Consider the following 26,099-nt stretch of genomic DNA (forward strand, 5'->3'; position numbering starts at 1 on the left):
TTTACGAATAAAAGCCATTTTATTAATAAATATAATCTTATTATCATATGATTATTATTTTTTTCATTGTAGCACCTGTCTATCAAAAAAACAAAAACTACAATAGCGTACATACTTAAAGTTTTGGCATACAACATTGTTTTTTGGTCCTCATCATTCTTCATTTCGTATCTCTGCAATTTTTTGCTTCAAGGAGTTGGGTACTTGCTTAAAAATAATTTGCATGATAAAAAATAATATATATTTTTTTTTTGTAAAATCATGATCGTAAGGACACTTATTCTTTATAATAGCTATATAGATAGAACCATACTTTGTTAATAATATTAAGACGATCATTGTACAAAAAAAAAAAAAAAAAAACACACAGCAGGAATACATTTTATAAAACAATGCCTATTGTTGATTAATAATCACCCCTAGTAGAATAATTTATGATTGGGCAGTTATGTAGGCTCTATATAAACTAGACTGTCCCGTTTTTGAGTTAATATCCCCCTTCTCCGTACAAAAATATTTTCTGGGGACAGGGCCGGACTATCTTATAGCAGCCTCATATGCAAAACTGATGGCATCCAAATCCCAATCTGGCCAAGGATAAGGTTAATTAATAACTGAGATCAAATTTGAATTTAATTTATCTCAATGGTGCATGAGCGCTGTTTACTTATACTCGTTTGTTATCTAAGGGACAGAGAACAGCGCGGCCCTAAGGAAAAATACTAAAACTCATTGAATGATAATATTATGTGATTAAAAATAATATCGGTCCTATAATTCCTTAAAACTGATTTAAAGAAAACAAAAACAAATAAAGTCGAGTAACGTCATCAAGGAACAAACTTTCAGTTTTTGGACTGAACTGGACTGGATCGAGAATGAACAACAGTCTTCAGTACTTAATAATGACCCCCACAACAGGGTTCTTAGTTGATGGAGTCAATAATAATTTGGGATGTCTATATTTTATGAAAGATAATTATTTTCTTTCCATTAGCTCAACAACTGTGCCTAAATTTTGCAAAATGATTTATCTATATCTTATCTGTACACTGAGAGACCTCAAATTTTGGCATAGTCAGTTATTAGATTGTGTCCCATACAGTCAATGTTTAGTTGTAGGAAGCGAAGAACAATATTAACCAAAAAATGGGACAGTCTACATAAGGTCTATAGAACTAAATAAGCCGCCTTAGTTCCTCATCCTTTTTAAAGTTCTCATTAGGACTCGCCAGATAAGTTGACACTGCGTAGAAATGAATAATGGTCCCTAAAACAACATGTAGATGCCATATAGCATGGGCCATTGGAACTTTGCCATCTGCTTTGAAGAATATAATACCAACTAAATAAATAATTCCACAGACTTGTAGTTCGAATACTCCATCAATCTCAGCCTAAGGAAAAATAAAATAAGAAATATGCGAATTTAATGAAATCAGGGATTGTCAAATATATTTTTTAATGCATCAAGATAAATAATATACACATAATATAAAATAATAAATTTCCATCAAAGCTCCTCTCTGTCTTTATATCTCAAAACCTGATGAAGATAATGATAATTTATTTGTTTGGCCTGGTTTTATAAATAGTTGATTACTGTATGTCACATTAGAGCAAATGGTTTTTTTTTTTTAAATTCGTGGATGCAAATGAATAAATTATTCTAGATGTATTATATCGTATAGAAGTTCCTATTGAGTTCAAGTTGCAACTGGTACAGGATGCTGCAACATAACTTCCTTTTAATAATGCGTGGTAAACAAGCCTTCGAATTATTGGCGAGGTAAGCGTGGTTTCATTCTAGACGCTGAATTGTTAAGTTTTCGCGGAAATACAGTCAATTAATTTGTTGGAGAAATAAGAAACATGTGTTTGCCAATATATATAAAGGAATCAGAAATCCCCAAAAAATGTTTTTTTTTTTTCTAAAAAAAAGAAAGTTATACAAAAATTACAAAAATAATCTATCAAAATTAAAGCTCCCCCCCCACCCAAAAATAAATAAATAGGGCAGCGGTTCTAATCCTTTTTGGTAGTACTCAACAACCTCGTCATTTTTATACGAGTATTCACTCAACGCTTCTTAATGGGGAATGAACAAAATAATAAAAATATATATTATCTACAAGGTGATATGACAGTATGTAGTTTGGGGCCCAAAGTAATTAAATTAAAATAACATTCGATTTTTATCCATTTTTCTCGCATCCCCAAACTCCATAGGTACCGTCACAAAATATACAATATACAAATATAATAAAATATAGGGATTTGCAAAACTTTGACGCAAACGGGACCAACCTCGATAGCTTTGCAAACAAACTAACCCAAATAAAAAATACTCATCCCTAATCGACCAAACGGAGCATGTCATCACACACCATATACAGAGTGGAGAGCAAAACTTGTAGTTGCATGACTTAATTATTAAAAATGTGACCCTAAATACTGCATTTAACTTTTCTTTTTTTACACTTTGGATATTATATCAATACGTAACCAAAAAATTATTCAAAAGGGTGTTCATTTTCAGAAATTAAAGCCTTGAGTCTGTTAGGTAAGGTATAACTGTAGGCATGCCCACCCCCATGGGGATTTTGTCCCAATCCCTAATTAGGCAGGCTTAAAGTACATCAAAATTTGAATGATGCTTTTAGTTGATCCTGCCCTCCAAAATATTTCATAACTCCTCAGATCCAAATACAGACTGGATGGAGGCTAAAAGTTGTTGTTCAAAAGTTAGGAAAATAAGTGTCACACCATTTTTGCATCATATGGGACGTGTAAGAGGGACCACCATCTTGTTGAAAGGTATAAATATCTTCCCTTATCTGGGAATTGGCCCACGGCTAGATAAATTTCTCAATGATGGCGATCCCATAATCAATATGGTTAATTTTGAACCCCTAGAGCACAAAGATGTCTTACAAGACAGGCTAATCGTACCTTATATAATCACTGACTCTGATGTTCCTTTCAATAGATCCTATATGATAAATTCTTTAGTTCAAAATCCCATCATTTTGTGATTTGAATATGTCCTCCACAGAAAGACTTTGCAATCCCTAAAAACAATATTGGGAGGCGTTCCAGACTTCAACAAACTGAGAGATTGATTGCTTCTGTTGACTATTTTTTTATAGTAAAAGAAGGATCACCCAAAAAAGTTTTAAAGAAACATTGTAAACGTTGGATTAGTTATTTATTACGAAATTTTTAAGAATGATATCTCAAAACCTCTTTGAGTTATATCAGTTTAATTTTAACAGTATTTAGACGTTATATTACCAATTGTTTAGTAATACGTATACTTATTAAAGAATGATTTGTATGTAGAGATCGGTAGGTACACTATGAACATCATTGATTGTGATCAAAAACGTACGTTCTAAATGATAACAATAAAAAATAAATCTTCATTTTGGTGATTTTATTTTTTTGAAAAATTGATTAATTTTAATCAAACTAATGAACTGAAAACTTGCATATCATGCTTGTAACCCGACATCATATAAACATATCTTATAAGAATAATAATACCTCACAATCAAACAAAAAAAAAGAAAAAAAAAAAGAAGATTTGAAGCCCCTTCATTTTATATCTTTTTGATTATATCTATAAAAGTACATTAGGGTGTCTCATAAAGACAGATCCGAAAAAATGTTTATTCCTCGATTCTAGTCCAAAGAGATATGCCCCCCTTCCACACCAAATTGGAACCAAGTGGACTTTTCTATATGAGGCACTTAGGAGAGGGAAACCAATAGGACCTCACACCCAAATGTGGACTCACTGAAGTCCTAAAAAGTGGCTGCAAGGGATCACTTGTCAGAGGAGTTTGTCATCAACTCCTGTATGGCGGCCTTCAGGCGACGTGTAAAGGCTGTGATTGATAATGAAGGTGCTCATATAGTTGTTTTTTTTTTGCCTATTATTGAGAAGATAAAATGATTGATTATTTCTTAATCCATCTCACGAGTCGACATTTTGTTTCCCTACCCTCTAAACGGCGTTGATATCGGAATAAAAAAGATAAAATGTTTCTGTTTAACTAATGTGTTGAATAATTTATATTTTTGGAAAGTTTTTTTGATCTAAGACTCAATAATGATGCATTTTATCTCAAAAAAAAAAAAAAAAAAAAATGTAAAGAAATATATTCCGAATTTAATTTTAAAAATAATAAATTCAAATAGAAAGACGTTCTGAAATGTATTTTCTAAAAAAATACAAGAAACGAAGTTCCCTGTAAAAAAAAAAATCTCTGGAGTAGAGGTGCTTAAATTTACAAATAACCTCCTTGTGAAAATTGTGTCCTTCGCCACTGTTCTAAAGTTCCCCTAGCTGCTTTGTATTATGACTCTTTTATTTTCACATTATAATGGATTAATTGGCCAAAAAAAATAAAATTGTAAAGCTCAAACATGAGAAGGGAGAGGCATTGGTTAGAACCATTTTATAATTATGATGTATATATGATAGGTAAAGCCGGTTTAGGGCCTTTATATTTAAAAATTGAAAGAAATATTTTTTTCTAAAAAAAATGTTATGAAACGAAATATATGTATGTATACAAAATTGACTAAAAAATGCTTGCCTTTAGGTAATTCTAAAGATGAAATAAATCAATCACTTCTTTAAAAAAGAAAAAACCGTTAGTCGATAAATATTTGCTTTATTTTTTACAAAAATAGAGTAAATATTTATTTTTCTTATTTAATAAAAAAGAGACAATAATTAAAAAAAAAAAAAAAAAAAATTAATAAAAATAAAGAAAGAAAAGGGCCTCACACATTTTATCTTTGCCCTGAGCCCACTCATGATAAAATAGGTCCTGATGCTGGATAAAGAAAATGTATCATTTCTCGTAATCCTTAAATTATGTTTTAGTCAAGTTGACATTTTTTCTTCAGGCTTTTCTTCTAACTTCCTTAATCTTTGACTACGCTATAAACTAGTGGCTAAACGAACACCACGTGCTCAATACTAGTATAAAGTTGTGTTTGTAGTGAGACTTTTTATGTACGTTAGGGGAATAGAAAAAAAACACAATGGCTTAAAAGTCCTGGTCTTAACAAAGAAAACACATTTCTGTTTTTTTGTTCAAAATTATTTTGTTGGTTTTTTTAAATTATAAAAATATATATATTTTAGTCTCTTAATAGAGCGGAGTCCCCAAACACTTTTCAAGGCAATGCCTAGCTTGAACGGTATTTTTTCCCCCATCAAAAAGTGGTGAAAAATTAAAACACAAAAATGTTTTTGATCCATTGTTTTGGTAATAACAAAAGTAGTGTCGTAACACTTAGCAAAATAACTCACAAATTAATTTTTTTTTTTTAGTTTGAAATGTTGACAGTTGTCTTGTTGAAGTTGTTAGTAAATAAAAATGAGACGAATAAAGAAATAGAACCATCTATGTTTTAATCCTGGGACTTTTCAGTCCATATGTTACTTACATATTACTCAGTAACTAACTATGCAGGCTGATTGAATTAAAAAGGTAAATTTTGCTTCAAGGGGAAGAAAAATTTGAATACTGCATATGGGAAAAAAATAATAATAAAATAACGTCATTTGTATCGGTATTATATAAAGCGACATCTTGATCCGAAAAAAAGATATCTGTATGACCATGAATCTACTCAGGCCAACAGTTGCGTTTCACAAATTTGTTTAAAGCTTTACCACGCGTTGTTCGCTTTATCGTATGACGCAGCCTTTGAAACGAAAAAGACAAAAAAAGGCCAAAACTGTTTGATAGTTAGCCAATTCTTCTCAACAATGAAATTATTGGTCAATAACTGTTGAGAAGTGTTCATAGCTTAACAAGAGCAAATTCAAATTCAACCAATCATCGCTCATAATACTGATTAGGGGAAAGGAACAGAAACATCGACTTCTGACAACAGAAGACAACGTATATTTTTGTGTTAAGAAGGTAACGCTTGTGCCAACTTCGCAGTCACTATGAATTCACTCTTTTAACTAAACTAAGTGGGTGAATTCTGTGAAGGGAAAAAAAAAAAATTAAATACTACAAAAGGGGAAATGAAAGAAAATGAACAAATGACGTCATCTGTACTGATATAATTAAAAGCAAAAAAAGATATCAGTAGGGAAATGAACCTACTGAAGCCAACAGTCGCGTTTCAACACTTTGCTTTAAAGCTTTACCCCTTCCTTGCCGTTATTGTATCTCGCAACCTTTCATATAAAAAGAAACAGATAAAACAGGCCAAAATCCGTAGGTAGTAATCAATTATGGTGTTATTAATGAAGAATTGTTGAGAAGTGTTCAGAGCATAACAGAAGATAATTATAATTCAACCAATCAAAGTTCAGAACACTGACTAGTGAAAAAAACAGAAACATCGACAGCTGACTCAAAATACTGTGTAATTTTTTGTGTTATTGAGGTATCACCGTGTTACTCTTTGCTATTTACTCCTTCTGTACAATTGACACACCCTAAGGGGTATACAATATACATACTTACATCCATAAAGGAGTGAGAAATGGAGGGAATAAATAAGGTTTGTTCTTTCTTTGTAATCATGTTTTTTTTCTTCCTTTCTTCTTTATGAATATATATAAAGCATTTGAATAATATGGTACGTATAAAAAGTACAAAATGGGGGTTTGATTTTGTAAAATTAGAAAGTGACTCTTCATTGCTGCTCCTTTGTGTCTTTTACTACTAGGAACAGAGTAATTGTAGCAAGACCAAAATATTGAATTACTAAAAAAAACAAAAAAGCAAAAAAACTTGAGTCATAAAATGTGCATTACAATTGTACAACTGTGTGATTAAAGAAGGGATCATTGTAAAGAAAAAAATAAGTTTCACGATTTAAAAAAAGGAAAAGGGTTATTGCGTGTACCTTTTATTTTATTTTGTAGATTATTTAATAGGTAATGATGAAAATTCTGTGTATTTGGGGCATGTTAAAAAAAGAAACCAAAAATCAACATAGTAATCCTATCATTTTAAAAAATGCTTAGAGGAGAGCAGCTACAATCAGCTGTGACAAGGGAGGAGGGGGAGAAGAAACAAACACGGACCAGCTGAGAAAAACACACGATTTACATCACTATTCATAGGTCTTTGTGGCGTTAACTTCTCTCTCTGTAGTAAGCATTATCGCCTATTTTTGAAATCCTTGTATGGGAACTGGATATGACTAGAGATGTATAAAATATTACCTACTCGTATATAAAAATAAAAAGACAATAAATAAACGAGAATGACAATTTGAAGAATATCATGGCGTTGAAGATCAGCTGCAAGCAGTCGTGAGAGTAAGGAAATAAATACATTTAACACTCCGTATATAGCAATGCCATATAGGCTGGAATTACTGAGATGTCGATCTTCAATTCTACTCCGAGTCCGACAAAGGACTTACACTTAAAACTCCCGAACAAACCCTCAATGTTACTCTACGTCTTTCATGAACACACGCACTACTTCCTTTACACTTAAATGTTCTGTCTAAAAGAATTAAATAATAGTGATAACAGCTTTATAAGTTAATAAAAAATGTTCAATTTCTAAATACAAAAATAGCCCCCACTTTTATGACATATTTTATACACCTCTACTCATCTGTATAAAAGCTTCTATTTGAGCACCTTTTACTCGTGTTAATGTTAAAAATGAGATTGTTATAACAAATATTATAGTTTTTTTATCATCACATTCTGCAAATATGTGAAATATATGTATATATATGTATAATTTAAGTAAATATTTTTTCTTGGTTCATTATTATTTTAAAGGACATATCGAAATCCTCATGAGCATAGCTCTTTATAAAAAAATGAATTGTGATAACCTGCAATAGTGATGAAAACTAAGTGCATTTCTTAGCTCGCCCGTCTTATTTGGAGTTGGCAAACTGAAGAGTGAATTTTCTTTTCCTAAGCTGTTGTCATTATTTTTTTATTGTCCTTTTCTAGTACATACAACATTTGATTTGGATTTATAATTGAAAGTCCTTGTTGGACTCACAGTAGAATTGAGGATCAACATCATAGTAATTCTTGCCTATGTCATTTTATATTGCCATCTCACGCTCTTTCCTCGTCGGAGCTGCTTGTAACTAATGAAATGATATGAAAACTAAGCTAAAAGCACGAATTACTCCTATGTTAATCCTCAAATTTAATCTTTTAACTGAAATTAACGATGTAACCCCTGTAAGGGAAGAAAAAGTTGCAAACGGCATAAGGACCAATGAGAAAAAGTGATTAAGTGACGTAATCTGTAGTGGTATTATAAAATGCTACAAAAATGCTGGCAAAAAAGATTTATATCCGACCATACATGCGCAGGTAAAACGATGTTTGTTGTTTTGGCAGCTGTTAAAAGTGTTTGGTGTCAGTTAAAAAAATGGCATTCATCAACAATATAATTATTCCACAATTCTTGTTGCGATCCACGCCGGACGAGAGAATGATGAGATTGAAAACCTCGTCTAGATTGAGGAAGTTGCAGCTGTGAGACCATTCGTCCGGTAAAAAGACTGCTCCATGCCACACTTCAAAGAAAACGTAGATCTGGTTTTTATATTTGATTTATTTTTGACTTTGTTGAACCCAGTGTTTGGCCTCCAAGCTCACTGGACCTCAAACAGATATACTTATTTGTGAAGGGTGCAGTTGAGCGACAAACCAACTGATTCTACTTCAACAAAAGATCCAAGATGATGTCCAGGATCAGGGAAGAACTCCGGAATCTCCATAAGGATACTTTCATCAAGATCTGCTCCTATTTCCGAGGTCAAGTCCAGGCCTTTATTGACGCCAAAGGCGATTATAACGAATAAAAATTGATTGAAATTAAAATAGGATGATTAGTTGTGAAGAAAATCCATTTAAAAAAATCTTATTGGTTGTTAAATGGAGGTAGCACACTGTACTTCCTCAAGCTAACATGCATGTTTCTCTACTTTGTTTTAAAGCTTTAGGTCGGCCCTGAATATGTTATGCTACATTTTTGGAGTGTCAATCTACTATTTTTGGGTGCAGAATAAACAGAAAAGTAAAGTATTGCAACTCTCTCCAGTCTCCCCTAAATACATTTTTTTATCTTTGATCTTTTTGTTGTTTGTTTCAAAAACCAATAAAAGTTAAAGTTAATCATTAAAAACAAAAATAAGTAACAACTAAATATTACTATAGCATGGAGAACAATAATTAATTATCATACAAGTGATGAAAAAGACAGACAAAGGAACTCACTTTCACAATATAACAATCAACCCCTTATTAATTAAATCCCTAACTCACCATTTCCAAGACAGATAAAGATGGTGTGAGAGCCACAAACACGTACATCAATGTTTCAATTAATTTGTACTTTTCATGAAATAATTGTTGATATAGGATACCCAGGAAGGCAAGGACCCAGGTTAACCATTGCAGCTCCTCTGACCAACTTCCAGCAGGGAAGATACGAAGGTTAAGCCAGGGTGTGTAGGAACCCGCTATAAAGAGGTAGATCATGGCACGATCACCGCGATGAAGAATGTCTCGTAGTTGCCTTTTCATATAAACGAATGAACATGGAAAAAAAATATATATATTATAGAAAATCCGAGTCACGCATGGGCTGAAAAGTCCTGGCCTTGACAAAGAAAACATTTTTTTTTCCGGTTCAAAATTGCCTTTTTTAAATTATTATTTTTTTTTTATTCGCTAGTATAATTTTCGCAATTTTTAAAACAAAGTAGATTTTTTTACCTATTGCAACAGTAAACTAAACTAAAGAAGGATCTTTAAATAGATTCAATCAATAGCATGCCTCTTCTTTCGACATATCCTGGATCATAACAAAGTGGAACTCACTGCTCTAGCTTGATTCCATGAGTATTTTTCTCTATGAATTATTCCTCATAACGGAGAAGTGATGAACAATTCTTTCATTTGAATCGTGTTTTTCTTATTAAATTAAACAGTTTAAAGCAAAAGTACCTGCCACGATATATCAGACTGTTTTTGGGCTCAAATGAACATGGGCGGAAAGGTATTATGCTTTGACAAAGAATATTTTGATTGCCCTGTGTAGAAAATGTCTTTACACAGGAGAAAAGCAAAAAATAACCAAAAAACGGGCCAGTCTAAATGTATATATATAAACTATTCATTAATTAAAAATTCTAATTATTATTACTTTTATAACTATATACCCACGATGACGCTGATAAGTGTAACAGCAAAAGATTTATTATTAAACGTTTTTTCAGACACTCAATTAGTCTTTTTAGAATAAAGAAAGAGAAAAAAAGTATTGAAATAATAATATGTATCATGAAGTCAATTAATTAATCCTCGTATTATAGAAGTAATAAGTGGGCATATATAAAGATTTTTTTTAACAAGGCACTGTGGTGATGGATCTTGGGTACAAAAAAACAGAGACGAAAACTCGATCACCATAATAGAATCGTGATTTAAGTTGAAGTTTCTAAGGTGAGTAAAGATAGGAGATATCTACATTTTCTCGGGTACAAGATCTTTAAACGTATATATTTGAGTAAATTTCGGGTACCCAAACTTTTGGATCTAGATTCGAAACCAAAATTAAATGAATACTTTTCCAGAATTTTATGAGCCTTTTCCCCGAAGTTTGGACCTTCATAAAATTAACAGGGGCGTCCCAAGGGGGTGGGATGTAGCCCCCTAATTAAGGAATTTTGGGTTTTTTCCCAAAAATTAATATTTTAAATTTTTTTCTCAATTTTTTTTTTAAAACTGTGGATTAAATTTTGGTGCCGCTGGTCCTTGTCAATTTTTTGACTTTCCATAGAAGTCACTTTGAAAACTATTAAAAATATATATTTTTTTAATAGTAGAAAAGATAACCCAAAAATCTTCAATGTTAGGTTCTGGTACGGAGAACCAAAAAATTATGTAAATTGCCTAAATAGTTTTCAAATAGAATCGAAACCCCCCAGATCTAAAGTAAGGGCCCGAAATCCATCATTAAATAAAAGACAAACTCAAGTGTAGTCTAATTCAATTAGTTATTCAAGTAAACCAAATCAATTTGAAAAAAGAAAAAGAAAAAAAGAACTGGAACTATCTGGATTTAAAATTAGAGCCCGCAATCTATCACTACTAGCTAGGATTTCAAACTTCATAAATTTACATTTTTGATCTTAATTAATATATATACGCTTAGACAAATTATTTTTTTGCAGAACGTGAGCTCAAAGTTAAATAGGTATTTACATATTCCCATTGAAGAAACGCTATAAATTACTAATTTTTTATTACATATTTGATATTACATTAGCCATCAAATATGTAGACTATAATCTATATTTCAAGACTAGACAATGCATTTGTATCTATTTGGGTCTGTAGACAGATCAACAAAATTAAAATACATTTAAACAATACAAAATGTCATAAAAGGAAGTGAATGATGTCAATTTTTTATTTCTGTGAAATTTATAATTGGTTTTTATTTATATATTTACTGGATGTAGTACCCGGGATTGCTCTGAGTAATTAGGGGTCGGCTAAAAGACAAATTTTGCTTTAATAATATAGAAGATCCAAACTGTTACTCTCCGTTTTTCAAGAGCACATAGAGACGTAGCTACCTCAATACTTAATTGAATTCTGCCCTCTGTTTGTAAAACCTATTATCCACTTGCTTTTCAATTTTTCCCTTGCCTCCACAGAATAAATGATGTTTCCCAGATTTTCTTGCTTTGATAAATCAGTTATTAACTCCTTTGCTAGTAAACAAAGTATGAATTGTGCTCTAATAACCTATCCAATGGAGTTGCGGGTAAAATCGTTGGGGTAATATCGATGCGCGGTAAAATCTTGGTGAACATTATCATTGTAAGACAATATTGTTGTGGGTAATATCATCGTGAAGTAACATCAAAGCCAACAAAGGAGTTCATAACTGATTAATTGTATTTTCAAGCAGCCAAACATATATACTATACTAACAAGATAGTTCTTAAATTGTATCAAGGTTACTTTTTAAATACATGTTTACTACAAAAGGCAAAAAAAACAACAGATAATTTACTCAATTCAGCGAAATTGTATCAATTCACTGAATACTCATGGTCACATAATGAAATGCCTTAATTCCTTTAATGGAACTTCATTTAAGATTGAAGGAAGCAAGAGTTGATGTTATTAGAAATACCTATTAGATTTATTATTATGAAGGTATCATAGCCATAATTCCTCTTAAAGGGACTTAAACCTAATGACCCCTCCTCCCCAAAAAAACCGACACTGCCTTCTCCTAAAGATAAATCCTACTCACCGTTCTGTCAGTTCTCAGATAATTAGAGTTCCACCATTTATTTGTATAAAGACTTACCCATTATGAAATGTAAAGGAGACTAAATGAAACAGAGTTGATACAGAGAAAAGTCCGACTAAAACCACGCCATAGACAACGAAAGCCCAATACTGGGCAGAGGAGGATGATAGACTTATCAGATTATGTGACAACCATATTACTGGGAGAATGAAGAACTGAAACAAAGGAATTATATAGAGTAAATTAATAATTTGTCTTGCGAAACTTCATTTAAAACAGTGATTCTTAACCAGGAGGGGTTGAGGTCATGCAGTGCAGGCCGTTACCTTAATTGTACCACGCAACCTTTCATACATAAAGAAAAAAGACTTGAAATCATTTGGTAGTTCGCCAAATAAGTCAATCATAACAACGGATTAATTACTCTCAGACTATTATAGTTACATTATTTCTCCTCAATTTTAAAAGGAATTGCATATATATAAATTTTTCATAATATTAAAACCCTACAAAGAAATTTATTTGATACTTTATTCTAAAATTGCTTAGTAATATCCTATTAGAAGCGTAACTGTCTATTTTTATTTATATATGAGAGGTAAAATTTCTTCATGAAGGAAAAAATTGAACGATTGTGTCTCAAAATGGGATCAACAAATAATGTCTAATTTTCATATATATCTGATCTAAAAAGTATTAAAAATATGTTAATACATCCTCATATAATCTTATTTCCATAGTGAAGACAATAAATTAACTATTACATTTGCAGGGATCATATATTTTTCTCCAATTATTCTACCTTTGTGACCCGTAATAGATCAACAAATTGTACAAATCTAGTCATTTCATAAGGATATTGAGTACAACATATTACTTTGATTTAATTCAAATGTACGTGTACATCAAGTAGTATTTAATGAAGGTGATCAGTTTTTTATTTATTCTTTAAGCCATTTGAGGAAGTTTCATCGATATAGATTGAAAATGTGTCTATTTTATTTAGTAAATATATCAAGAACTTTAAGCCTCTAAAATGCCGTCTCTTTAAATTATAATGCAGTTTATGACGTCAATGGAAACGCTTTATAGAACGCCATCCATATATCTAGTTGTTAATAAAAATAATTACAATCTATTTTCTATATATAAAAAAACTGTCACTTATCACGGCGTTACCCCCACTAACACAAAAGCCACAAAAATTACGATTTTTTTGTTGTTGTAATCTGTCAATATATTTACTTATTTTAGCCTACTCAGTGTTTGGAACGTTGATTGGTTGAATTAGCTCTTGTTAAGCAGCTGTGAATATTTCCCAACACTTATCTATAAAAATAAAGTAACATTTGTCTATATGTTTGTTGAGACCTATATTTCGTAACTGCGTAACTACTGGAGATAATGTAACAACGAGCGTGTGTAGCTTAAACTCAGCGTGTCATAATAAAATAGAAAAGAGGAGTACCTATTATCTATAAGTTAAGTTTGTCAATCTGTTTGTCGACGCGCCTAATATACTACCGTTCGTAAATACTAATTCCATAGTTAGGAATAATTGGCTATTGCCACAAGTGATTTAGAAAGAAAAGTTCGAGATACAATAACGAAAACGCCGTGCAGGGACGTCCATCAGGTGAAAACTATCTTGTTTTTTTTTTTTTTTGGGGGGGGGCAGAGTATGCCCCTTTCTTGTGGACGCCACTGATGTGTCAAATTATGGTGGAAAATATTAATCTGATGACGCTATTTAATTTATGAAAGTTGTTAACTAATAGAAATAAAAAGGTTAAGAACCACTGATTTACAGAGAAGAGGAATGTGGGTAATAATTAAATCCTCGGGGAATCAATTCATTACTTACTCAGTAAATGAATTCACAAGTATGTAAGCTTGTTTAAAATGTGCTTTTTTTTACAATGGTGCAATCAATTATATATGACCAGGAACGATAAAATATTTAATAATGATAAAAATTTAATGCATAGAATGTCATGATGTTGGTTGTATTTGAAAAAAAAAATATATATATTTTTTAATATTTGCTAATACTCATAGAGATACAAAAAAGAAGCAAAATTTGTTGTATGCTTAAATATGTAAAATAAGTCATATTTAGGGTAATATATCGTAAGCATTTTCAGTAAGTGTAAAAACAAATATATAATTAACGTGGTCTTCATGACAATTTGAAGAATGTTGGAAAGGAGAGCAGCTTAGTTGTCATAACGTTTCATTAGATAAGTTACAAACAGCTGTAGGAGAAATGAGAAAAAAAACCACACAAAAATAGGGACAAAGGCAAGAGTTAATCCGAGGGTGATCCTCAATTCTACTCTGATTCTAAAAAGGACTTACAATTCTAACTCCGCAACAAATCCTGAGGGATACTCTCTGTCTTGTATGAACACACGCAAATGTTGAATTAGGTTTCCTATATATCAATAATAGTCTGTATGTATTAGAAACGGAAGTTCACTCATCAGGAATTAAATAATGATTATAGCAGCTTAGGAAAAGAAAAATCACTCTTTAGGCTAACAAAGAAAAAACCCGGGCGAGTTAAAAGATGAAACTGATGAGCATCACTGCTTATTACTTCATAACAAATCTTTAGTATCACTCTCTATTATTTATGAGTACACACATTTGAGATTATCCTTTCTACTTAATCATATGTTATTTCCTCAAGAATAATTATATACAATAAAAAAACACTGTTCAGGTTGGCAACAACACAAAAACTCGCATGACGAGCAATACTAAGGATGTACAACAAACCCAGTTGGGACACAAGACTTGTAATATCAGGACTTAATTACAAAAAACATGATGATTATGGAATCGAGAAAAGTCCCCTTAAAACGAATTTGTGACACCGGATCGTTAAAAAAGTTTTGAAAGATGACTTTAATTGCGTTTTAATACGTTTCCATTAATTTTATATAAAAGTTGCGTTAACAAAAAATAACAACTGATTAGTCTACCTTTTGAACGCCCTTTTTAGCAAGTTTCTAGAATAAATATTAACGAAAATGTAGTAAGAAGTGGGAAGTTTAGTCAACACGGGACTTAGCAATTCTGATATTGTAAAGACCCTTAATGTCTGGAGGGTCAGGGATAAGGTCAACAATGGTGAAGACATCAATGATCGTCATAGAAGAGGACGCCCAATCAAATTAAAGGCTGAAACAGCAAAAAAGGTTTTTTGAAAAATCCAACGATGAAGATGACGGACTTGGCGAAGAAGCACTCGGGGAGTAGTGTCCAATACCGTAAAAAAAAGCTGGTGGCAAGTCTTTCTGACATATTGAACGGCCCTTGCTCACTCAACAACAACAAAAATTACGATTTGATCGGTGCAAAAGGATTTAATAGCCGAGTTATCACGGAAACAGAATTTTGTTCTTCTCGGGCGAGAAGACATTTACAGTGGATCCCGTATATAATAGGCAAAATGATGGGGTCGTATGTTTTGGAGAAGTTAGCTGCAACCTCCATGAAGTGTCCACCACCAAACATTAGGCCTCAGTAATGATGCTCGGCATGGTTTAATCTGAAAGTCACAATTTGAAACGAATTTGGTTCCCCGTTGGATACAGTTTGACTAGCAAGGATTACTTGATGATTTTACAAACAAAGTGCTTTCCTAGGTTAACAAGATCACAAAGCAATCAAAGAAATCCGATTCTTGCTTTCAACAGGACGGGGCTCCAGCACATATGGAAAAAATCATGCAGTAAAAGTGAAGTTCTGACCGAAGGACTTCTGGCCACCGCAGAGCCCCTACCTGAATCCCCTTGAGTACAGCATCTGGTGGCAAATTGAAAGCGAGGTCTGTAGACAACTAGTTCCAATTTAAAAAAATCTCTAGAATTTCATTGAAAGCCCCCAGGTGTAATTAATTGTTCAACGTTCATTATATTCCAAGACATTCTGCCGGCTAGGTATGTTTAAATACTATATTTAGCTATATTTTTATTCAAATATTCCTCCTTCAAAAGCAATAACAGCCTCGATAATCCGGCGAACAGATTGCGACCTCCTGACGATAATACAACCTTTGGCGTACCAAGCTGTCATGAGTTCATAGCTAATCCAAATTTGGATGGAAGATGCGGCTGACATTCTTATTCAAGAAGGTCCAAACTGCAAAGTCCAGGGGGGTTGAGGTAAGGGCTAGAGGAGTGACACATGGAGGCAGGCCAGAAATTAGCAATATTGTTGCTGAAGACTTTTTGATTCTTCCAGGGTGTATGGGCCAGTAATAGACTTCTAGATGTTGATGGAGATGCCAATGCAACGTTCTAGGCACTGACACCGGTACGGAGAAGATCGCAAAAGGTGGTGGCTCTGTTGTTGTTGCTCCGACGTTTCTACACTTAGTGACATGGGATTTAAAAAAAAAACTTATTTATTTTAATTCAGCTGTCGTTTGGTTGCAAAATGACACCTCGTATTAAAAATAACGGGGATAAATCGAAATTAAATATAAATGCAAGTTTTGGATCCCCAGTCTGTAGACATGATCATAACACTAGGGTTTCTCTTCTGGTATCCCGTTTTCCCGGGGTTTTACCCCTCACATTTATCCTATTTAATACATAGGGTCCATGATGTCATAATTCCTTTATTTAATTCAATAAATGCAAATTTGAATGGGTAGACATTGACTATGTGCTTTGTGCATCCCCCAAAAATGTGATGTCCCAGCTCAAAGCAACACTATAAGTACAAACCAACAAATGAATATTATATTCAACGATAACAAGTCACCTTCTAACATAATGCATTATGAATTAATTTTGAATCTTTCACAAATGTATGTGTGGACAGGCATAAAATATTTTTTTATGTAAATATACAGTATATTAATTGAATTTTAGAGTATTTATAATATGTTAGTTATCTCATTCAAAAAAGATAAATTATCCGGAAAAAAAAAAGTTTTGTAGAACGATAATCGAATAATTTCGAGCCCTCGTATTAAAAAAAATATTTAAGCAAGATTCTTAAAAAATATTTTATTTTAATGTTCAATGCAACTGTGGTATTTGGTGTAATGGTGGATATGCAGGACGAAAAAAAAAAGAAGCCCACAGCTATTCGTAAAGAAATTTCAAAATTCCAAAGCCATTCACAGATAATTAAATTTTTTGGAAAAAAAATTATTAAATATTCTAGTAAAAATCAAAAAATCCTTCATTGGGAGGGGGAATACAGCCCCTCCAGCCAAACCCTGCAGATGCCCCTGATCCGAATCCGAAAGAAAAAAAATGAAAATGATTTGATTTAAATGAACACATTTCTAATTGTTTGAATGATCACATACATAGTGCCTGTCATTATTTAGAACCGCAGTCAATTTCAGTCTAGCCTCTTGAGGAGCTATAGGGGTAATTCAGAGTAGAATTGAGGATCAAAATAAGAATAATTCCTACATTTGTGTTTACAAGGTACGGAATGGGATTTGTGCTAATTTCGTTCCTCCCAGGGCAACTCGCAGCAAATCTAATAAAACCTAATAACGGCTAAGCTACTTTCCTGTAATTGTCAGGGTTACAAGTTTGGTTTTTCTTCGGTTATCGACCGATATTTTCGGAAGGATAGAATCCATCCTCCCGGTCGATTGACAACTTCCTTCCCTCAGGGCAGGATACTGAAAATGGGTCGTGTAATTGGTCTGCCAGCACGACATTAAGCAAAAACAGCACAAGCGTAGCTCAAGAAGAAGCACATTTAGATCATGGAGTGGCCTAGCTCATCTTTGTTAGTGGGCAAACTTAATAAATCGGAAAGGGATCGAATAATATTTTTACTCCCCTGTAGGTATAGATATCAAGTTATATCTATCCTTGAATCTATAGCATACAGTAAACATCCTACTATTAAATAGTACCAATAAATTCCTTTGTAATATTTCTACAATATATAACATTGGATAATAGTATATGGTTCCTTTTTGGAACTTTTTTTTTTCTGTATATAAGTAATGACAAATTAAATCATTATGAAGGTAGATCAATAAAAAGTTGATTCTTAATAGTAGGTACATAAAGAGGAATTTTGAACATAAAAATGATATAAATCACGGATCTAATTACAGACGCATCTCAAAAGTTGCCTTTTGGAAGTATAAGACTTTTCAAAACCACTCGCTTACTCCTCCTTCCTTGACCGGAAAGTTTATGTATTCGAAGCATGTAAGTTCCTATTCCTTTCTGTTCCCTAAAGCTTTAAAACAAAGTTACGTATCTAGGCATGAATTACACCCTTATCGATTTTCCATTATAGTCAGAGTCCAACAAGGACATATACTCTTAACCTGTGATGCAAATAAGTTGGATTTTTGTATCTCGTCCGGTTTTTTTTATTTTGAGTTGCCAACCTGTGAAGACTGAATTTTCTTTTTCCTAAGCTGCTATCATTATTATTTTAACCAGTAAACTTATTTTTCTACTACGTACAAGCTATCCTTGTTATTACGAAAGTATATTGTACATTTGCGTGTGTTCATGAAAGACGGAGAGTACCCCGAGGATTTGTTACGGAGTTATAATTGTAAGTCCTAGTTGGATTCAGAATAGAATTGAAGATCGACGGCGGAGAAATTCTGGACTATCTCCTTGTTTATTCCCTTCTCCCACTCGTAGCTCCATAGAGTATCGCACTCGTCTAAGTTCATAATTTTTTACAACTCTATACATGTTAATAAATTCCCTCATATCAGAGAAAGTGTTTAAAATATATAATTGAGCTTGTTAGGAATAAATTAAGAGGGAGAGATAAGGAAACGACTCATCGAATGAGAAATGAAATCTTAATATTTATTATGTACCAATCAGTTCCTTTTTTTTCCCCGTTCATCTTTTGGTTCTCACTTCACATTTTAAGTACGAGCTACATAGATATATGTTTAAAATGTAGAATTCATTTAATGGTAAGGTTTTTCACATAATATCAGAAGGTGATCGATCAAAGGGTTAAAGGAAAGAAAAACTAGTTTTTGGCATTAACTTTTTTTTTTTTTTTAAATGAAAATAAATAATTTTCTGCATCTAGGAATTTAAATTAGGAGCTGTCATTCGTGTTAAAGGGATTTGTTAATTCTATTCAACATCCTCCTTAAAAGTGTATTTTTCTATTTCTTCTCTTTTTATGACTCACGTAAAACAAAAACAGATTCTAATGCAATCTTAATGTAATATAATAATCGTTTAGATATCCTATAAATATAAGCAGATCTAAAGTATATATATACTTATTCAATATTTACTTAGAATAATTATTATTAATGTTGGACTTGAGTTATAGCTATTGAGTTCAAGTTTTTGAGCATTGATGCAAGTTTTGTTTGAGTTTGACATTTTTAATTGAAGTGATAAAATCTAAGCTGTTCAACAATTAAGTCTGCCTGACTACCTCATTAATAAGGCAGTCAATCATTATTAATTAAATAATGTAGGACATTTACTTAAAAAAAATAAAAATATTTGCATAATAGGAAATTATATCAAAAATTTGTATAACCCTTATAATCAAATTAATTTAGCTTTCCTTATATTATATAGTGATTAATATCATTTCAGCCACAAGATCACCAACAATTACATTTCTTCTTTCCGATAAAATTGTAAGGAAGTAGAAAACACACCAGTTTGCCCGGTACTTAAGTTGCTGGAGTGGATAACTATTTCATGGTGGCTCGCTCAAACCAAGAAACTTAGGTATCAAGGTAAATTAGACCACATTTTTTGTACCATACCAAACAGACTTAACGTAAAAACGATAAATTTAATTCATCTTTATCCCTACGTTGAGTTCTTTATAGGGGAATATATTTAGAGATTGTTTAACGTCCAGCACGTCTTGTCTGCTGATTCGATGCGCATATATCGCGGGAATGTTTAATTGGATTTAAAAAAATCATTATGATTGATAACATTATGAAATATGAAAAATCCAAACTTAAAGCAAAGTTTATATAACAAGAAAATTATGCAACGGGGTCATTTGAATCTTTTGAGAGACTTTCTCCTAGTGTTAACTGTGTGAGATCTTGTCAGGTTTTGAATGAATAGAGAGCGCCCTAGTGGTAATTCTTGTACATCAAACAGTCCCTATGTATCCCTTCTGTTATATTTATAAGGCTGATATTTATTACGTCACAAAATTGGGCGTGTCTTTTTTTCTATGAAAACTGTGTCTCTGATATACGGTACATCAAGGACACTGTTTTCACGAAAAAAACAACAACATAGAGGGTGGGGATTTGAAATTCGAAAAGTTTGAAGATATATCTATATTACTATTAATTTGACAATATTAATTCAGCAATTCACGAATCTTTTGCTCTTACATGTACCGAGTGGTCCATTAAAATCTGAACACTTTGAATTCTAAACTTCAATAAGATATACAGGATAGGGCAGCAAAAAGTGGATTGGAGAGATGGATTTGGAAATACATCAATAATTTTATATTTTCAATAATAGGTAAAAAAATAATTCTAACAAAACATATAAAACTTTTTTCAGTCAATACGGCCACCTTTATTATAAATCATAACCTTTACACATCGCCTGAAGGACATGCAGGAGTTACTGACAAACTCCTCTGACAAGTTGTCCACTGCAGCCACTATGGAGGACTTCAGTGAGTCCACATTAGGTGTTAGGTCCTGTTGGTTTCCCTCTCCTAAGCAAATATTGAAAAGCCCAGTGGGTTCAAATCTGCTACGGAAGGGGGCCATATCTCTTTGGACAAGAATGGAGCCATGTTATCTACGTAGAACTTTTTGCACTTGTTGGACGTGTGAGAGGGGCGGCCATCCTGAGTCCACACGAAGTTATCCTTCAGGTAGTTAGTCTTCAGCCAAGGCAAGGTGGTGTACCTAATCACCTTAACGTACGCCTCCTGACTGATTTTCTGTCCAGCCTTGAAAAAGAACGGAGGCATCTTCTTTCCATCGGAGGACACAATGCCGAAAACCATTGTATAAGCCAAATATTTGGTGTAGAAAACCCCTTGGACCTCTTCTTTTGTTGGCGCAAGCCAGCAGTCATTCCGGCGGTTGTGTAGTTGATCAACTGTGAAAATCTTCCTGTTCCAGAAAATTTTCACAATTTAACCTTATGTCTTGATCCATGTGAGGATTGTATTGCACCTCTCGAACGTCCTAACTTTCATACCCTCAGTCAAACGGTGGCGTAGGATCCTTGTTAAAGAAAATAGTCCCAAATTGGGCTTTATAACCCTCCTGATGGTCATATAAGACAAAGAAAAGTCGTTGGTGAGGTAACTCATCGACTTAGTGGGATCATCCACTATATTCTTCTTCAAACTTAACAAGAACTTCGCATCCCTTTTTAAATTATGATCTCCACTTCCTGACATCCTGGAGAGGTCTTCTCCATTTTTTTCTCATCTTAGCCAATTTCAAAAACCGGCCCCTAAAACACTCAACAATGGCTGTAAACTTCATCCCATCAACTCTTGTATCTAGGAGATCTGAGATGTACTGCCTTTTTGCTTGTTGCTCGCTCATGATGATGAAATGACTAAATCATTAGTATAGTTTGTTTAGGTAAAATGGACGGTAGAACAGAATATCAAAAATAAACAATAATCCTTTTCATAGTAATGAAAAAAAAAACATTAATTAACAGTCCACGTTTTGCCGCGCTACCAAGTAATTTATTTATTAAGAATATAATTTCAACAAAATTAATACTATAAATTAATGCTTGTCTGAGCTCTCTTAATCATTAATGTAACCACCCTAAGCGGCAATTATGGGTTCCTGGTGAGGGTGGAAGGCCTGGCACCCACTGCAGATGTAGTCCTCAATCATGGTGTCCCAGTGCTGCCTAACAGTGATTTTGAGGCCTTAGTGTTTTGTTGAAACACACTGCAGGCCTAACACTAGTCATTTACCCAAAAAGTGTAGTAGTCAGGGCTCTAGGGGGGCAAAAGTGTTAAAAAAGAAATCAAAAAACTCATTCAAAACAGTCTTGCAATGGTGGAGATAGTTTTCTTTATTTGTTGATGTCAAAAGTAGCCTCTCCACTCTCACAAGGATCTTTTCACCTACTTTTATGATAGTTCTTTGGACAGCCTTTTGTAAAATTCCGAGATCTCTTGCATGATCCCTCATGGACTTGAAGGGATTAGCCTGTGCTGTTTTATTTGACTCCTCCTGGTCCAGTTTGGGCTTTTTGTTAGAGCCCTTCTTCCTTTCCAACATTTAGGACATGCTGACAGCGTAGAAGGTGGTCCTGGAGACGGCCAACTGCTTGGGGTGCGCGGATGGAAATTCGTCTATCACATTCAAGTGTCATTTTCTCGAATTGTACGTCAGCTAAAGTAAACGTTTATTAGGGTTTCATAGTAGTCCATTTCCTTTGCATAGAAGATTGAGGTCTTAAAAGTGTTGGTTTTTCCGCGATAAATCTTGTTCCAATTACCCGATTTGAACAATTACCCGCACCAATTTAAAATTTTAGCATAACAACGGATCTTTTAACATCAATTGGATCTCTCTAGTATAATTATTCAAGGAGTTATTTGCATCCTTGGCCGTGCTCCCGAGACGAATGCACACAATAATGGCCGCACGGCGTTCATATTCCAAGGAAATCTAAAGGAAATTTATTTTTTCTAATACAGTTTTGTCAACTGAATCTGATGACCAACCAAGTTGCTAAGATATTGATACTTAAACTTGTTCCGGATTTTAAATCCCCACTCTTTATACCTTGTCTTGACGGATCTGGGCTCAAACAAGTTTGGGAATGCCCTTTTTCCTTTAATGGATCCAGCGATGGTTCAATACAAGGTAGTTGTACAAAAACAGCAACTGGATATTATATTAATATATACTCGAAAATTTCAAGGTTTTCAAATAATATTTTGGGTAGCTAGAGTAATTTAATGAAAATTGTCGACTTGAGGAAAGTCACGTTTTTTTCGAGTTACAGTAATACTCAATTCCAACACTAATTACCATTAATACTATGCATAAAAATGGGTAGTTTGAAAACATAATAATACAACAAGATGTAGAGAAAAAATAAAGCAAAGTGTGGTTAACAAAATCTATAAATGATAAGATAAAATAAAACAACAACTGAGAAGTGAGTCACAGATATTTACAGTTGCATAATTATTCCATTAATTTGTAGTAGAACAGAAAATAGAGGCTTATCTTAATAATAACAGCAATATAAATTCATATTTGCATAATGATTTGCTCGGAATTGACCAGTACCTGAATAGAAGATGACCTCTACAAATGAAATAATAAAAATATAGGACAACGTTTCTAAAAAGAAGGAAAAAAAGGCTTCAATTCTTAAGTTTGTGTCGTAGTGTTCACTAAGAAAAGCCTCAAAGGGTATTATTATTTATTTAATGAAAACTAAACATATATGTTGTGTACAAGTCATACTTTGTACGTCTCATAACTAATTATTACATCAGTCATGTTAATTATTACCAACTATTAATTGATGCTTTCATAGCATTTTGATCTATCAAAACAACGCATGAACTATGTATTTAAGAGTAATATAATTACTGCGGCCATTTAAACTTTAAAATGCCCCACTTAATACTCATGATTAGTCAGTCATTTTTATTAAATAAGTTAAAAATTACATATTATTAATATCCTATAAAATATTTAAAAAAAAAAGAACATTAGTTGTTTTTTAGGATAAACGAGCCCAGTCAAAAAAAAAAAAGATGCGGGATGTCTTTTTAGACAATCTAGACTCTTAGGGTGACTACATGATAAGGGAACATGTGGTCGGTAGTTATACAGGAAGGTGGTAAATTTTAGTTTTTATCTTGTCTTTTTTTTTTTAAATTTTGAACTATATTTATTTTTAAATTGAGTTTTACTTTAAGTAGAAAAGAAAATCGACTTAATATACATAAAAAATAGGTCACCTTAAGAATTTATACATAAAAGTCCACGATTCTTCAAACAGGATGTAAAAAAGGGGACATGTTCAGGCAAAATAGGACCGTTGCCCACCCCCTAATGAAATCATCCATCCATGGAATAACCAATTATTGCCATTACATGCACTCTAGTGTTTGATTTTTAAATACAGAGGACTCATGGCTTAAGGGAGAGGGGGTTAATATTAATAAAATTTCACACAAAGTATTATTGATTACTGTTCTTTAAGCAAAGATATTTTGGATTTTTTTATTTTCTTCGACAAAATGTACAAGTTGCAATTGTTTCCCTTTAAACTGCCTGATTTAAATAACAAAATTGTTGTTTTTAATTTCATTTTGATCTGTTAAAATAACTTCATGGTTATAATATATTTATGAGTAATATAACTGTGGGCATTTGAACTTTATAATGTGCCACAGACTAAATACCTATTAATAAGTAATTTTTATCGAATTACATCATTAATATATATAGACTATCCATGGAATATTTAATTATGGCGTAAGTCTAATCCCAAGTACTGCAAATCCTTCATATAAAATAGTTCATCCCATTATATGGTTGCAACTTGTACAAAATCTCAACTTATACACGACATATATGTATATATATTGTAAAAGAAGAATATGTAGTAAGTCTTACTCCGTGTGTGATGATATTGGCAATGTGCTCCACGTTGGTTGGGACATAAGCTCGATTATCCAAAGGTTTCTCATTTTTCCATTTAATACTATTAAAAAAAATACGAAAAGGAGCGTGAATAATAATAATGGGTCTAGAGATATAATTTTCTCTTTTTTAATATATTTACCTTTGTAGAAAATCCAAGGTAAAGTAGGAATTCGTAACTTTCCGCATGGATGTTGTTGACGTCTGATAACTGTTGATGATAAAACTAGTCGGTGTACAAGGATTAGAATGGTTACTTCTAACCCCTTCTTCTGTATCTTTTTGAGGGAAAAATAGGATTCACGTCTATAAAATAGAAGAAGAAGAAGGTCAACTCACTCTTCTCTCAATCCTTGATAGGAATCAACATCTATGGCTTCCACAAAAGGAGCAAGGACAGAAAAAAGATACGATGCTTACTGTGTATTGTCAATAGAGACAGAGAGAGAAACAGAGATAAGAAGAGATAGAGAGAGAGAATGAAAAAATAAAGATTATTATTGTCTTGATCACGTAAGAGGCAAATCACGGAATCTTCTTACCTTCTATCACGCAACCTCACTTTTACTATTCTCCTCCGTTTTATTTCTCGCTCATTTTTGCCTGACTAAAAACATATTCTTACGTCGTTCTTTATATTGGGTAAGGAAATGAAGTAGTATATGTGGCCCATCAACACAAAAGCTAGCTAGGATTTTTTTCACAAAAATGAGTCTGGATTACATATTTTGTATTGTTGTATACATTATAATTCATTTCTATGTACAAATTATTCTGACAGAGCCTTTAGAGGCATTGCAAATTGTACTTAAAGTATTAAAATTCCTTGATGTCACATGAAGTTACCTCGCTAACACAAAAAAAAACAACATTGTTTTTGTTGTTGTCAGATGTGGATTCGTCGTCTCACTTGATACGCCATGGCTATTTCATAATTTATTTCTCTTCATAAATACACCAAGTAATAATTTATTCTATAAATTATAATTATCTTCCGTTTCCAAAAGTAGAGGAATACAACTTCTTGTTGATCCCTCGTCGTCTATATAATGTATATATATATTGGCCATTTTATTATTTATATTAATAAATTTTGGCTATCATATAGAAATACATATTTATTGCTAGGCTTTTAAAAGAATATTACT

The 26,099-nt window shown here is 32.7% G+C and overlaps 1 protein-coding gene across 2 annotated transcripts; it reads right to left on the reverse strand.

Annotated features, from left to right (window-relative positions):
- Window positions 1–26,099, reverse strand: LOC121119343 (monocyte to macrophage differentiation factor 2). 2 transcript variants are annotated; one of them, XM_040713987.2, is made up of 7 exons: window positions 25,494–26,099; window positions 25,291–25,370; window positions 25,094–25,229; window positions 24,925–25,012; window positions 12,369–12,526; window positions 9,302–9,554; window positions 1–1,397 (listed from the first exon to the last, which is right to left on the reverse strand). In XM_040713987.2, exons 3-7 carry the CDS (start codon window positions 25,138–25,140, stop codon window positions 1,179–1,181), a joined length of 765 nt encoding a protein of 254 aa, XP_040569921.1. In that variant the 5' UTR covers window positions 25,141–25,229; window positions 25,291–25,370; window positions 25,494–26,099; the 3' UTR covers window positions 1–1,178. The 2 variants fall into 2 exon arrangements, with proteins under 2 accessions (XP_040569921.1, XP_071745293.1); XM_071889192.1 differs by lacking the exon at window positions 25,291–25,370 and having other exon boundaries at window positions 25,494–25,824.

The sequence above is a fragment of the Lepeophtheirus salmonis genome, chromosome 6 (assembly GCF_016086655.4).
Source record: "Lepeophtheirus salmonis chromosome 6, UVic_Lsal_1.4, whole genome shotgun sequence".
Lineage (NCBI taxonomy): Eukaryota > Metazoa > Arthropoda > Copepoda > Siphonostomatoida > Caligidae > Lepeophtheirus > Lepeophtheirus salmonis.

Excerpts from the sequence above, each read along its gene's own strand:
- LOC121119343 (XM_040713987.2), bottom strand. The coding sequence starts at position 25,140 with ATGCGGAAAGTTACGAATTCCTACTTTACCTTGGATTTTCTACAAAG. Across the intron at positions 25,013-25,093 it reads ACCTTGGATTTTCTACAAAG|TATTAAATGGAAAAATGAGA; the intron begins GTAAATATATTA and ends TTTTTTTAATAG. Across the intron at positions 12,527-24,924 it reads CCAATATCATCACACACGGA|TTCTTCATTCTCCCAGTAAT; the intron begins GTAAGACTTACT and ends CCTTTGTTTCAG.